Consider the following 15,354-nt stretch of genomic DNA (forward strand, 5'->3'; position numbering starts at 1 on the left):
AATTACAGAGGACACTAGTTAGTACTAAATATGTTTTTCAATGCATTTATTTGCTTTTGACTCCACAAAAATTGCAGAAACCTTAAGTTAATATAATCTAGGGTAGCTGTTGTGGTCATCAGATACTTTGAAAACAGTATTGAGAAAAGCAGATTAAGTGGCTTGCTTTCTTCTGAAGGAAAAAGCAAACCTTAGTCTTATTAAAATAATATTTTCTAAGCAAATATATGCATACATATATGGGATACAAAGCTTGCAGCTCAATAAGAAGAGCTGCAGCCATCCATTTATCTAGGTCAGCTGTTATCTTTTTGAATTTGTCTGTAGGCACCATGGCACCATTTTTCTTAGCATCTTTTGCCATCCTTCTTACCTTACATCTAATTTTAATTACCAAGATAATCAAACTTAATGTAAACATGAAGTGGTACTGTCTAGACTGGAAGATAGGCAGTTTAAAAAAAAAAAAAGATTAAGTGTAATTGTCGTTTGTTACTGTCTTAAAGAGAGTAAAGCTGCATAAGTCAGGTAAGAGAGGGAAAATTGTCAGTTTCTCGTCTTAAAAAAAAAAAGCATTTTATACTTTATTTGAAAATGTTAGATTTGCAGGTAGTTTTAACTTCATAGTTTTGGGTGACTTGAAAGAAGTGGAGAAATACTAAGTAGCCACGCTTTTGAGCAAAGTACTGATTCTTTGCTTGTGTACTAACTATCTAGCCTTCTATTCAGATTATGGGAAAAGCTCTCCACGTTTTTAGAGGAGATCTGAATATTAGTTCTTCAAAACTGAAGCTGACATTTAGCAGCTTTGGTCACATGAGGAAACTTAATGTTAATTCTCTGTGGACAGTCAGTAGAAAATATTTCTTTTGTAGGATGTTCTTGAAGAGAGAATCTCCCTGGAAGTCCAACTGGAACAACTTCGACCTTTCTCTCACCTCTAAGCCTACTGCCGTTAACTGTGAATTTACTAATTTTGAAAGGGGTATTGGTTTCAAGATCCTATTTAAAGATCCATGCATCTAGCTCAGTGCACTCTATTCTACATTAAATGTTGTGGTTCTCTTTTGTCAATTTGTCCACTTTTGTATTTAAGTATTTTAATTTCAGTACAGAAAAAAAAAAAACCTTTTTCCTTGAATGTGACACTGCCTCTTACATCGTTTTCTGTGGGCATCCGTGATTTTTGTTGAACTTGAGTTTGCAAAGTTTGTCGCCAAAATTTCCAACTGGAACTTCTTAGTGGTTTCCTTTTTTCCCTGTTGAAACATCTGTGCAGAAGAGGATTGCTTATCAGTTGACTTTAAGCACGTAAACTCTTCTTTTGCTGTGGCATTTATTTTATTGTGCCAGAAAAGAGAAAATCTAATAATGTGTCATCAGCCAATAGTACCTCCCAAACTGCCTTTCACAATTTGTAAGTTGTTCACAATCCTAGAAAGCCTGCCCCTTTGCAATAAAACCGACTTACACAGGTTGACAGAGTTCTTGCAGGCTGTTCACCATATCAAACGGATTTGGGTTTGTGTTTGTTGCATACATTGCAGAGTATGTAACCACAGATCGCCAGCTGTTACATTTATCCATCCATGACCCTGATTCAGCCGCATGCACATAAAGACTTATGGTACAATTGGTAGTCTCTCCAACAGACCTTTTTCAGTCCTCTTTTTTTGTGAAGAGTTGGGTGTAAATCCCCAACATAATTGCACATTTCCTAAGCACCACCTGTAATTGCATGTTTCACACATTACCTTTTAATAACAGATCACATCCACCAGTCTTCACTATAACAAAATGTATTGTCAAGTAATGTGTCAATACCTCTGTGAACTTCTAATTCCCAGCAAAAAATAAATAAATCTAAAAAAAAAAAAAAAAAAAGAACAGTTTGCTTCTTAGGAATTCTGGGGTACCTTCTGTCATCTTGTTTCCAGGCCTTATTTCTCTGGCATATAGACAGGCTTCACTATTAACAGAGTTCCCCGAGTGTATCCTGCTATTCAGGTTGATGTACTGTATTAGGATTTGTTGTATATTGTATGATACACACCTTTTGATCTCATATGTAAATTTGCATTAATTGCTGACTAACAGCAGATATTCTATTTAATGGCTTCTTCTGGCTGTGGGATCATAGATGTTTAACTGCATGGATGTATCTCTGCAGAATCAGAACTAGCAATTGTGTGATTTTTACACCAATAAAACAGCACAATATTTTAATTTTGTTGATTCATCTTTACCTGGGAATTGAAACTCATTCAAATAGGGGGAGGGGATTATTACAGGTGTTCAGAAAACTTTTTGTAATTTTGTGGCATGTACAAGAAATAGTTGGTACTCCCTTGACCGTTTTCTTCAATTTTTTTTAGCTGTTGGTCAGAAGTGATTAAATTCTCTTGGTAATCTGTGGCTATGCTCCTTTTGTATCCTCCTGTGAGCAAATTAAATGTAGCTGTAACTTTTAAAAAGTAAATGCTGGTACTGACTTGGGTGGAAGAATTGTACAGTTCTTTAGTCTGCATTTCCAGTTGATTTCTTTGAGAGTACTTTTCAGAATTAAAACTAAATGGATTGCCTGTTAGCAATACTTATCTTCACTGTCTCACTTTTATGCTTAAATGAAATTCTCTTAATATTTGATTCTGTTACAAGAGGACAGCTCAAGTCAGATTTTTCTGCTGGATATGCTGTTGCAGTAAAAATGAAGTGTTTCTGGGTTTGGTTACAGAGTGGTTAATTTTTATTACTATAATTATTCCAACATCTTTTCAAATGTCATGGAAGTGTTACAGATGACATATATGTTAATCCAAAGCAAGATTCCCTGGTATGAAAAACAAGTCACAGTTGCGTGAAAAGATATTTTCTACTTGCATGTAAAAATGGGTAGTTAAATGAGCACGAAGTTTACGTTTTAAGTATGTTGTGTCAGTTAGTAGATTAGGTGTAAGCCTTGAAGAAGAAGAAAAAAAAAGATATAACCAGGGATATGCAAAACAAGAAAAAGCCTAAAGTAGGTCACTTCACTGTAGTCAAAGGATGTTGATTTTAAACCAACCGTATCTTGTCTGTACGGTTTATTTTAAAGTTAAATAAACCTTAAAAGTAGCATGTTTTTCATACTGATATTTAAGTATTAATCCTATGTTTACAGCAGCAGGATTCCTAAATCAGAATTTTGCATCTTAAGCTTAAGGGTAAAAAGCCTTTAGCATTCAAACATTACATATCTGTCAGAATGATAAGTCATATAATGTTTTAAGTGAAGAATTTAAGCAAATTGAACACTTCTGAATGTTGCCAACAAATCTATTTTAAGGGTTTCTATGGCTTATTTTTAATGCATCACTTTGTACGTTCAACATTTTTTTCCTGATCAGAAGAGCTTTTAACTGAAAAATCACTTATGTTTTAAGAACATCACTGCCAGTGATATTCAAAAAATACCTCAATTAGTAATGTAACCAAACTTTAATACCTTATAATATTTACTTCCACTTCCCTGTCTGCTCTATTTGTTTTATCTTGGTCCAACTACTTGATGTGTTATTTTTTATGATCTTAGACTGTAAGCTCTTCTGGGCAAGGAATTAGGTTCAGTTCAAGAGAGATGCTCTCTGTATTGCATGTGTGAATACAGGCCATGAGTACATGAACTCGTGTACCCAGTTAGGATGATGAATAGGGGCATGCATTTCTTAAACACCTGCAAAAGTTCTCCCTAGGATTTTGAGATTGGATGAGCATCCGTTTTCACATTTGATTTGCTTCTGCTACTGATGTGCCTATTTCTTCATTCCACCTGCTTTAGAGTTGCTTTTCAATTGCTTTTTCTCTCCACTGCCTATTTTTGGTCTTCAGAGATCATTTCCAAAGTGCAACGGTGAAAAACAAAAGGTACTGCTATTAAAGCAGTACTTTAAGTCTACCCAATGTAAGTTAGGTATTCTTAATACTTTCGTACCTCATGCCCCTCAGTTTACTCGCAGTTGTTTACTTCCAGAACTAGAGGATCTCTTAATGGTAAACATGTCTTATGTAGGATAAACTATGTTGAAGTTAAGAAAGAAAAACTAAAAATAAATTTTCAGCATTGTGTAAAATGTCTGTCCCATGTGGATGGGGTGTGCTCTTTGTCTTCCGTGCTCTCTTGGGCTCAGCTATACTCATTTTCTCTGAATTCAACCTTATGTTTTCTGAATCACCTTTTCTTAAATGGAAAATAAAAATGTATCCCTGTTGATGAGAGATAAAAAGTAATTTCCCCAATACTGTCTAGAGAGGGAGCTGTTTTGAAGCTTGCATCTCTTTAATTCTATGTGAAGACAGTGCTTGCTGAATCATAAAAAGAAATGAATAATGACAAGGAAAAAACTTATTTCCATTCCTTTCCCTTCTTAAGTGTGTCCAGTTATTACCTTTAAAGCCTTCCACCATCACACCCTGCCACTATTTGCTGGGCTTCTTTCATTTAGGAGAGGCAATGAAGAGTGAATAGTGTTTTAATGTGCAAGGCTGTACTCCTGCCAGGATGTTGGTGGCTTTTTGTTTGTTTGTTTTTCCAGCACAAGCACTTCTGCAGAATGTTTCTGAAACCATACCCAAAGAGAGCCTTTATGGTTGTTCTTGTACTCATGTACTCACCAACACTTACTTGGCTAAATAATTTTTACAGAAGTAATACCATGTTCTATTATAAGATGTTTTTCATTTGCTATTGAGGACTCAACTTTTCTGGCAGAAGATCTGAATCATTACCTAGTAACATGGGGCTGTAGATTTATAAGCTTACACAGTTGAGCCACTGTTTACCATGTTTTAGAGGGTTTCTAAGGGACAGTCTTTCAGTGCTATGATCATATGAGGAGCAGGGAGTTATAAAACATGCTTTTGATGTTCATAAAGTGCAAATTATTAGCAATCAATTTCCTTGTAAAGCAATACTTAGCACACTTTCATCTTCTCCCAAGGTACAACTTAAAAATGCATGTGACAAAAAGTAAGGAATAAGTATCAAATTTTCCATTTCAGACTAGCAACTTCGCAAGTGTCAGGCAACTTCAAGGGTACTGCTGGTGTTTGTGTGTGTACCTTTCTGAATCCATAACTCTGTTTAAACTGGATCTGCTTGGGTAGTTTCATGTGCTTCTGACAGCACTTGCTGCAGGCCATCCTCGTAGTTAGAAGCCTGGTACTTCCAGCAACTGCCTTGCCTTCAAAACCAAGTCTCCAGCCATCTTCAAATTTCAGCCATGCTCTTTGGATAAAATCCTCATGTTTTCTACTGAATTTAAGACATTGTATTTTACAATGCATTTCCTGCAAGGACTTCTGGCACAGAAGATGATGATCACTACTGCATCAGAAGGCAAAGGTGTGCTAAGTAATTAGGTTGAAGAGAGAAGCTGAGCTCCTCCATCAAGGTGCTTGTGCACCAAAAGCTGGATCAGGTGAGCACAGCCACATCTGCCTTTTTGATACTGTTTCTTATGTACAGAATAGTGTTACCCTTATGAATCAGTGTATTCTGAGAGTCTATTTATATCTTGTTGAAATTTATCTCTGGTATTTTGAACATCTAGAGCATTGCTTTTTAAAGAGACTGATACAATAGGTTTCTGTGCCAGATTAAAACAGAAACATCCTTTATTTCTTCAGAAAGCAATGCTGCAGTGATACGATTTGGAGCAGCATTTTTTCTCCTGTAAGCTTTTCACAATTGCAAAGAAATTATATAATATGCTGTAACAATATGTGTAATAGAGAAATTTCAAATTCATTTATAGCAGTACTTCCAACTTCCACGTTCTCAAAAGCAAAGAAGCAAAGGTGTGACTAGGCTTGGTTATCCATGATTTAAAGTCTTCTAGATTGGCAATTACAAATTACAACATACCAACTGAGCTGCAGCCCATTTGCATTTACTCTAACAACCAAAAGCCTGTGGCAGTTCCTTGCAATGAGCCAGCAAAAGCCTAGAACTGTATTTAGATTGTTCTGCATTATTGATGCAGATCTAACAAACATCTTCCTTCCATTTACAGTGCAGTTGTTATGTAGGGCCTGCTCTGATGTCTTGTTCCCACTGTCAAGAGTTTTATACTGGCTGCTGTTTGGTACTTCTGCGGTCAACAGAGTGGTAAGGATTTGTTCATAATAAATATTCTTATTATCTCACAGGGAGTAAGGAGGGCTGTGATGAAGACAACAGTGAGATTGCATTAGCCATAAATCACTGACAGTGAATTTAATTGCTTGTAATTAAAAGGGAATGAACTTCCAGTGTTGCTGGCTAAAATGTTCTGTTAGTAATGGTAACTCAGAGCTTACGTGTTTGCATCTGGAAAGAACTGATCAATGCATGTGACATCAAACATGTAATCTCTCATTTGATAGCATGAGGAGTGATAAAACTCAAGTACATTTAGAAGAAACAGTGTGAACAAACTAATCCTGCTGGCTTCCTTGGGGAAGGGGGGGGGGGTTGAGATGGTCTAGGCCTGGTCTGGTGTCACCTTCATTTTCCAGAAGTGAGCTCCCCTGTCCAGCGTGCCTGAGGTAAATAGGTAGGTGCTTAGCAGCTCCCTCCTGGAAAAAGGACCCTCAGAGCACCGTTTGTATTTGGTGCTTCTCTTGATTGTAGGCCTGGACACGAGGGAGTATGTGGGGAGATGATCCCTGTGAAGACAGATGGTTTGAGTTCCCATAAGAAGCTGGAGACTTTATATTGGCAAAGCATTCCCCCAGGGCTGCTCCTGGGCAAGAGCTGTGTTTTATTGACTTTATAGGAAATATGTAGTAATTTCCTTTATTTTTTGTGTGTGAAAGACTATAACACCTATGTGCAAAAACAATGAACCTGTGTTTCAAGAAATACCAATAGAGATTCTCTATTCACTTTTGGAAGGTGAGGAGTTTGAGGGAACATTTTTACATTTCTTTAGCAAGTAGAAGTAAAAAAAAAAAAAAATACAGTTTATGATGTTTTGAGAGTTGGAGCTTATGAGAATGCTAAGTATCACACACTGATACTTCAGAATCCCTGTGTATGCTGTGTTAAGGGTGAAATCCTTTGAATTGCTATATAACAACTTGGGACTAATGGGTATACACAATAAATATTAACAGTATCCACTGTAAATAGGGAGCAGTCTCAGTATTTCATATGTGGCTTGTAAGAATCTGACATGCCTCTAAACTCCACAGTAAATCTCTGATTTGTTACGGATTTAATGAAATCCGTAACAAGATCATGATCTAAATTCTTAACCAAGCTTTTTAATTTTCAGGTGACCTTGTTCTTGTACCTCTGTGTTACATAGTTGTGAACTACAACCTGCAGAATGCTGATGGAATCAGGACAGTAGGGCTTGATAAATTTGTTGCTGTTATTTCCCACAGCTGAGCACTTCAAAACACAGCTGACATGAGTATGTTAACATTTGTATACATTTATCATTTCAATAAACGTACTGGGGAAAAAAAAAAACAACACAACAGCGCTTACATATTTAGGTCAAAAATTAATTTTAGAGTTCGGTTTTACCTGCTAAATGAAAGATCTGTCTGAAGACTATCCCTTCATTATTGAACAAAGAGGCAGTTAATTCAGCTCTCCTCTTAGGAAAGAGGATTTGGAGGAGACACTGCTTTTCTTTTAGCCTTTCTTGTTTTCCTTTTTGTTTTCCTTTTCTGGCTCATTATGGTTCTAAAGCTGTCTCAGAGTGAGACAGCACTAGACTGGTGATGCAGGAAATAGCGTCTCCTTTCAAACACTTTTTGTTGTCAGTGTAAGTTTAAGGCAGGAAATATTCAAGGTTAACACATTTTTATCTTCATAAACAACTCTTCAAGAAACAAGATAACAAAAGGAGTTTCTCTGCAGCCACTTATTGCTTGTGTAATTTTATAATTGCAAAAGACTGCACAGATCCGTTACAGTAAGTATCTTCCTTTCCTTCAAAAGCTTGGAAGTGATTAGTTTATTACCACATAAGAACATGCTCAGCCCTTCAAAGACCTAGCTGTAAGATTTTCTTGTATGAATCCAAAAAAAGATAAGGAGCATATACCATTAATTGATTGTGTAAAAGACAATTTGTTTTGAAGAGACAAGAATTCTAATTTCTCCATTATTTGCAGTTACTGTATTCTTTAAGATTTGCTATTGCCTTCAGGCTTAAGATGCTTGAAGAAGTACTACTTTTTGTATTGTTCTAAGGAGCTGTTTAACTTGGACCAGGTTTATGTCTGTATCTTGAATTACACCTATGCATTACGTACTTAAATGGTACAGCAATTGAGATTAAGACAGCAACAGACCACACATCTGTAAATTACCTGGTTGACGACATAAGCCAAAGCAGAATTAAATGACAGAGCCCAAAAAGGAATTAAAGTTTTCTTCAGTGTAAAATAGCCTTAGCTGTGAAAAATACTTCTTAAACGTGTATTTTGGAGACCTGTATCTATTACAATACTACACTGCTGTTAGTGGCTGTCTGGCTTTCCTCCTGAACCAAAACTTGCTGAAAACATTTTGCTTGTATAAATGCAGCTATAACTCTTGCCACCATAGCTAGCACCACAACTTTACATACTTTAAGGTATGAGGCTAAAATATAAACATGCTGAGCTCTGCATAGGCAAGGCAATAGTGCTGACAGTGAAAAGTTAGTGTGAAAAAGGGTTAATCACCTAATTTGTTGTTTTTTCCACTCTTTAACCAATAAGCTCATTTTGTGAGGAGTGTGTTATATTCTTATTCTACTAAGCTGTCTTTAGGTTTCACAACATCACAGGTTTCATCATCACAGTGCAGACTTGGTGCTATGTGCAGCTGAGAAAGGAGCTGCAGCTGATGAAATCCACACCTGCATCTTGCAGCTAAAACATTCTCCAATTTGACATCCTTTACTCACTGGACACATGCCTCCTTTGGACATATGAAAGCTTCACTCTCACATAGAAGGTTAATGATTACACTCTAGTGGTTGACAACCCTGTCCAGAGCAGGGGGGTTGAAACTACATGATCTTTGAGGTCCTTTTCAACTGTAGCCATTCTATGATACTCCTTGTATTATAAGTATATACAACACAGAATTTGAATGTATCATCTAACAAAATCTAGAACCAAAGGTGTGGTTTCATGGACCGGGATAGAAATTTTGGATCTAAAAGCAGCCTTACTTCATACTAATACTGATTTTCTTCCTGTGAATACAGAGGTGTTGTTTCTGCCAGATTATTATAACAAACAACTGCAGAGTCACTTATACTGGATTTATTGAACAATAACTTCATCAAATTTTTGAATTTCACAGAACTTAATCAAGTTATATGGACAGCTGTCATGCATGCTAATTCTGTTTAGTGACATTTCATAATTATTCAGTAATGAAAAAAGTCAGTTGCAACTATTCATACCATGTAAGAACTCATTTCTTAACACAGCTGAACATAAGCACCATCTCTAAATAAGATTTTATATTTAAAATGTCTTCTAACAATAAATTAAAATTTCAGTGGCAGTACTGGTAAACAAAACACACTAAGGATAGTGTGCAGATTTTCTGTGTACTGATCACAAAGACAACAGCACTACTACTATCTCCAGAAAATATGGAGAAATGCAAATGAACTTATATACATATCATTTTCAACAATATGAACAACACCAAGCAGAATAAATTTACTTTCCCGTTTTTCCCATTAAATAAGGCAATAATATAAATCATACTACCATCACAACCTACTTCAGTCCCTAGAAACTGAGTCCTGACCAAATGCAGTACTCAAAGAGGAATGCACAAGAGTAAACACTTAGATTTGTACTTTGATTCTTCATTGTGTAAGATGATTAAAACACCACCAACAACTCTAGATTCCAGTGGCAGGAACAAAAAGAAAAAAAACAAACTTCAAGAATCCAACTTGAAAAAGCTGTTCTTTCAGCCTGTGGCACTATTTGGAATATCTTGAGCATCTGCAAGATGTAGTTTTTGGCTGAAGCAAGACATTAAGGAATAACATTTTCACAAATAGATGAGGTATAAACAAGTTAATGTTATATGAAACTATGTGACACTTAGTCTTGTGACAGGTCAGGTATGCACCAGTCCAGATACAGTTCTACTGAGACCTAGATTAGTTTTCAACCAACAGATTAATCCTTTCGGTAAGAATGAAGCATTACTTAACTCCAGAGCTAGCTCACAGATTAAGGGAGAATGGCAGAGGAATGTTACCACTATTACATTCTATTTACATTGTTCATGAGACTTGGGCTTAGAGAGTTCTTCACAGATAGTGCACTGATGTATGTGTTCTCTGTATCTTAATTCTCAAACTAGAGTACCACCTTCCTCAGTGAACACATTTTTAAAAAGGAAATATTTAGACAACAGTAAAAACTGAATGCAACACTCCTCACCTGTATTCCTAGCTCACTGAAGCACAATGAGCAAGACAAGCCATTTAGCTTCATCTTCTTGATGGGTTAAGAGCATACATTTGTTCAGTTATCTAAGGTCAGCAGAAGTAATCAATGCACCTGTAGCCTGACTTGAGAAATAATAGAAAAAAGGCTAGCCCCATATCCAAAGTAAAAATCAGTGCTGAAGAGCTGCATCTATTTCTAGATAAAAATAAAGGAATTAGGATTCACTTATCAATGAGACAATACTTCTGAATACTATAGAAGGCATAAATGTTTCAGAGTTTCTTGGCAAAATGCATGTGAAGAGACCTTGCTTCTGATGGGCTTTGTCATCTACAGCCAACAAACTGTCAGTGTTGAATTCTAGCTAAATAAATCACTATATGAAAAACATCCTGTAATTAGATCTAGTAGTTTATGAAGTAGAAGAACCTAAAATCCGTGCTGTATTACAGTACTAATTTCAAAGAAGGGACATTATTGATCAGATTTGACTCCTAGGAAGAAACCAGTTACAGACAAATAGACGGTTACGTGCTTACAGTTAGTAAATACAATGCACAATAAACAGTTAAGGAAAAGGATACATAGATGAATTCAGTTCTTCCAACTGCAAAATAAACACAGAAAGTATCAGAAATAGTATTTCAGTTGAAGGCAACAATTATGCTGATATAATGCAAGAAATCCATTAAAACAACAAAGCAAATCATTAGTGGTTTGAGCTGACATGTAATTTGATTAGAAAAAGCAAGGCAAACCTGCACTGAATTTTCTAACAACAAATTTAAATCTGTATATCAAGAAGTTTTAACAACTTGAATTTTAACAATTAAATCTTAAATTTTGTTGTTCACTTGAAATTAAATGGTAGCAGTGTAGCTATTTGTTTGTATGGAAACACTAGAGAAAGGAGAAACTGAAAGTGTTGAATACATAGATCAAAAATCCTTATGTCACCTTCCACAAATGAAAGAGGAAGTGCCACAGGAAAATGGTCTTAGCTGATACATAGGTTGTCTCTAAAAATGCCTACACCCTCAGACAGTGTCCAGCTAGACTGTGTCACTCACCGAAACAAGCAGCAGTCTACAAAAAGAGAGAACAAGGTACTGTATTTCTCAAAACCAAGATGAAGCAGGTAAGACGTGTCTTATTGTGTGTATTTATTATATAACTGTTTTCCTCAGCTCTAAGTTTCATCATGGACTGCAGTCTGTGCAGAATCAGTACCCCTCCAGCAGTGTTTTAATCACAAGCCTAGGTCCATGGACCATGTCTCCTGCCTTCCCTGTACTTACATCTGATAGCAGCCTATCCAGATTGGAATCACTGGCTAGTTTTCTTTTATCTTCGGGAAGTTCCTCCAGCTCCCCATAGAGCTCCAGATTGAGGCGAGCAAGTTTCTCCTGCATACTCCGCACGTGCTCCATTTGCTCTATGGAACACTCGTTTCCTAAAAACGACAAACAGCAGCTTTAGAGAAAGAAACCAGAGGAAACTGAAAGCATGAAGATACAGTATTTTACATCAGAGAATATGAATTTAAGCATCAAATTTATGAGTTGTTTTCTAGAGGATTTCTTCCCTTTTCCACCATTGAAATTTCAGTCATTCTGTCTGGTGTTAGTGTTGTGCTGATTTTTTGATAACCACTGAATGTACTTTAAGATTATACATTTACTGGCTATATTTTGAGTTTCAATCCCTGTATTTTAAATCTGATCATAATAAACCTTCCTAAATTTGATTAATCTTGGGATTTTTTGCAGTGTAACTGATTCTTTATATATTATAGGTTTTCTGTATTCTCACATAAAATCAATGTGGAGGTAATGTGACATGCTGACCTAATGCTGAATTTGCAAAAGCATATCTGCATCTTTCTACACAATACAGGAAAAAAATGAAGTAGAAGAGTTGAGTTTCTTGTGGCTTTTTGAAAGCTCCATCAACTGTGAAGTAGTAAGAATAGGAAGATACGTTGTTAACATAAGAATATGATGAGTATAATGCAGTTTGCATTGAATTACGGTTCACTCCATAAGAGTCATTACCAACAGCACGTGAAGTGTTAGTACACTGTAAAATCAGGTACCAAAAAGTGATTTCTTAGTAGAAGGTATCAAAAGTGGCTTTAAGTTTGGTACCTTACATCTTCAAGCTGAGGTACTGCCTTAGGCATGTCATGTTGGTTGGAAGCCACAATCAAACGGATTTTTAATCATCTTAAAGTCAAACATACAACAGCATTACCATTTTGAAATATTGTATGATCTGTTCAGTCATATTGACCTTGACTTCATACAGCAGAGACATAAGACAAACCAGCCGTCTGTCAATATAGCACACTTGTTTGCAAATGGTACCATCAGGTAGTTTAAAAAGCAACCATTCCATACAGATAATTCACACATTTACCAAACGCTTGAAGTTTGCCAGAGTGGAAGTCATTCAGGAGGCTGAGAAGTCCCCTTTCCATTTCCTGGACATCTGATACATCTGTGAGAAACGAGTGCTGGATCGGTGCTGCCTGTGCCCCTTTTGCTTCGCCTCCTGGAGGTTTGGCTTTCTCTTTTATTACTCTGGAGAAATTAAGCAGTTAAATAAAATGATACATTACTTCCTTTGCAAATCTGAGATGTAGAATCATTTGACAACCGGGCTGTGAAAGTGGAATGAAAAATTCCTCCCCCCCCTCCCCCCGTACCTCTTGAGCTTGGGTTTCTGCGCGGCGGGCTGCGGGGCGGGGTTGCCGAAGGCCGTGCTCTTGCTGGCGGGCACGGCGCTCTTCTTGGAGCCGGCGGCCGGCGCGGGGTGGGCGGTGGCCGCCTTGGGGCTCCGCCTTTTGATCTTCCTCTCCTCCATCTCCTCGCCGCCCGCGGGCCACCTCCTCCGCCTCCACAGGAGAAAACTGCGCTCAGAGACCCCCTCCCGCAGCGGCAGCGGCCATAACGGCACGGGCCGGGCCGCAGCAGCGCCGCCTCAGCCCCCCCAACCCGGCGGCAGAGCCCAGCCCCCGGCCACCCCCCGCCAGCCCCTCCCGCCGCCGCCGCCGCCGCGGCCCCATCCCCGCTAACGGCCGCACCCCCCCCGCCGCGGCCCCTTATATAGGGCCGCAGGCCCCGCCCCCCGGCACAGGCCCCGCCCCCTGCCCCGCGCGCGCGGACCCCCGGCCCCGCCGGCCCTCACCCCGCCCCCGCGGAAGCGGCCGGCTCGGGTCCGGCGCGCGGGTCACGTCGCTGCGGGGGCGGGACCGGCCCGCCCTGCGCATGCGTGCGAGCTCCCCCCTCCGCCCGCCTCCCGCGCGCAGCCGTTAACGGCTGATGGGGGGGCGGGGCGGCCGTTGGCGCGTGGGTGCCCGTCTGTGGGGGCGCAGCGATGGGCGGCTGCAGCGCCGGGGGGTGCCTGTGAGGAGCTCGGGGTGCCCGTCCCGCAGCCCCCGGGGTGCCCTTGGCGGTGCTGTGCCCGCAGGGGTCAGGTACCCAGGAACGGGGCTGCACGCCCGGTTGTCTGGGCACGCCTGGAGCCCTGCACAGAGCCTTGTCGGTGACGGGCTCTGTGCTCCAGGGGGCAGCAGCACCTCGCGCTCGTCGTCTCCTGAGCCCTCCGATACTTTTTTACCTTTCCGACTGCATTTTTAGAGCTTTCCCTTAAGTGTAAGGAGTAAATAAAGAGAACTAAAGAAAGTAAATAAAGATCCATGCTTTGTCATACAGATTTTTAAGAACATGTTGTTCATAAATATGTTTTCTGATGAAGACTCACACATTGCTTACACACCAGGAGTGATACAAGCTGCAACAGCCAGAGTGCAAGCACTGGGCAGCAGCTCTATGTAGGATCTATGTTTCCATGCCTGTTTGCATGGCATGTCTCAATATAAAGCTATTGCACGAAAGGTGCTATTACCCTGAATGGTGCGCGGTTAGGATGTATCCCTGCCTCTGCCTGGACCTTCTTTAATACAAAAAAAAAATGTTTCTCTGTTTATACACTGATCCTGAGCCTTCTTCTGGGTCTTGAATTAGATTCAAGGGGCCGTAACAGAGCTTCATCAGGACTTCCATGAGGTATTTCAGTTGCGAGACTCAGTGGCCACTTTGAGCCTGTAAAGTGGTGCTGCCAGAGGGAGATTGCATTTGCAATTACACTCAGATGAAGGACAGTGTTTAAATGCTCTCTGGCATTAAGCTGCAGTGGAAGTAATTTCTGGGTAGGAAAATACAGCTGGGGTCTGAGGTGCTCAATCGGTTCTGGTACATTTTGAACAATTTCCTTGCAGGAGAACTGTGCCAGAGACCATCACCAATAGACTAAAAGTTCACATATGGGAACATAGTCTCTGGGGTTTGACACTAAAGCTATATGTCTTGTAGGGAAAAAAAAAAAAAAAGAACAAAAACAAAAACAACAAAAAAAAAAAAACGTAAGTGAGAAGGAAGAAATAGAAAGGAAAGGGGAAAGAAAATGAGAAAAAAAAAGAGAGAGAGAGAAAAGAGAAAGAAAAAATGAAAGAAAGAAAAAAAAGAAAGGAAAATAAAAATGTGAAAGAGAAAGAAAAATTTAAAAGAAAAAAGAGAAAAGAAAAGTAAAAGAGAGAAAGAGAAAGGAAAAGTAAAATGTGAAAGAGAAAAGAAAAAAGGAAAAGTGAAAGAAAAAAGAGAAAAGAAAAGTAAAAAATAAAAGAGAAAGGAAAAAGGTGAAAGAAAAAGTAAAGAAAAGGAGAAAGGAAAAGTAAAATGTGAAAGAGAAAAGAAAAAAGGAAAAGTGAAAGAAAAAAGAGAAAGGAAAAGTAAAAAATAAAAGAGAAAGGAAAAAGGTGAAAGAAAAAGTAAAGAAAAAGAGAAAGGAAAAGTAAAAAGTGAAAGAGAAAGGAAAAAAAGTGAAAGAAAAAGTAAAACATGA

The 15,354-nt window shown here is 38.7% G+C and overlaps 2 protein-coding genes across 21 annotated transcripts in view; one reads left to right on the top strand and one right to left on the bottom strand.

Moving 5' to 3' along the window:
• REPS1 (RALBP1 associated Eps domain containing 1) overlaps nt 1–2,226 on the top strand; it is a 64,951-nt gene extending 62,725 nt beyond the window's left edge. For all 17 annotated transcript variants that reach the window (XM_038176552.2, XM_038176550.2, XM_038176547.2 and 14 more), the window contains one exon: nt 876–2,226. Coding sequence is in view for 15 of the 17 variants with exons in the window: in XM_038176547.2 (XP_038032475.1) it covers nt 876–944 (69 nt within the window). In the remaining 2 variants the exon portion in view is untranslated. The remainder of the gene's footprint in view (nt 1–875) is intronic.
• Nucleotides 2,227–9,276: 7,050 nt separating this feature from the next.
• Nucleotides 9,277–13,767, bottom strand: CCDC28A (coiled-coil domain containing 28A). 4 transcript variants are annotated; one of them, XM_038176553.2, is made up of 6 exons: nt 13,639–13,767; nt 13,157–13,345; nt 12,868–13,031; nt 11,748–11,902; nt 11,034–11,056; nt 9,277–10,013 (listed from the first exon to the last, which is right to left on the bottom strand). In XM_038176553.2, the coding sequence occupies exons 2-6, from the start codon at nt 13,312–13,314 to the stop codon at nt 9,959–9,961; spliced, it is 555 nt and encodes a 184-aa protein (XP_038032481.1). In that variant the 5' UTR covers nt 13,315–13,345; nt 13,639–13,767; the 3' UTR covers nt 9,277–9,958. The 4 variants fall into 4 exon arrangements, 3 of the variants coding, with proteins under 3 accessions (XP_038032481.1, XP_071892072.1, XP_071892071.1); XR_005264332.2 differs by lacking the exon at nt 13,639–13,767 and having other exon boundaries at nt 12,849–13,031; nt 13,157–13,500; XM_072035971.1 differs by lacking the exons at nt 9,277–10,013; nt 13,639–13,767 and having other exon boundaries at nt 11,034–11,115; nt 12,849–13,031; nt 13,157–13,500.
• Nucleotides 13,768–15,354: the final 1,587 nt, after the last annotated feature.

The sequence above is a fragment of the Anas platyrhynchos genome, chromosome 3 (assembly GCF_047663525.1).
Source record: "Anas platyrhynchos isolate ZD024472 breed Pekin duck chromosome 3, IASCAAS_PekinDuck_T2T, whole genome shotgun sequence".
Classification (NCBI taxonomy): Eukaryota; Metazoa; Chordata; class Aves; order Anseriformes; family Anatidae; genus Anas; species Anas platyrhynchos.

Excerpts from the sequence above, each read along its gene's own strand:
- CCDC28A (XM_038176553.2), bottom strand. The coding sequence starts at position 13,314 with ATGGAGGAGAGGAAGATCAAAAGGCGGAGCCCCAAGGCGGCCACCGCC. Across the intron at positions 11,903-12,867 it reads TGGCAAACTTCAAGCGTTTG|GAAACGAGTGTTCCATAGAG; the intron begins GTAAATGTGTGA and ends TGTCGTTTTTAG. Across the intron at positions 11,057-11,747 it reads TGGATAGGCTGCTATCAGAT|TTGGAAGAACTGAATTCATC; the intron begins GTAAGTACAGGG and ends TTTATTTTGCAG.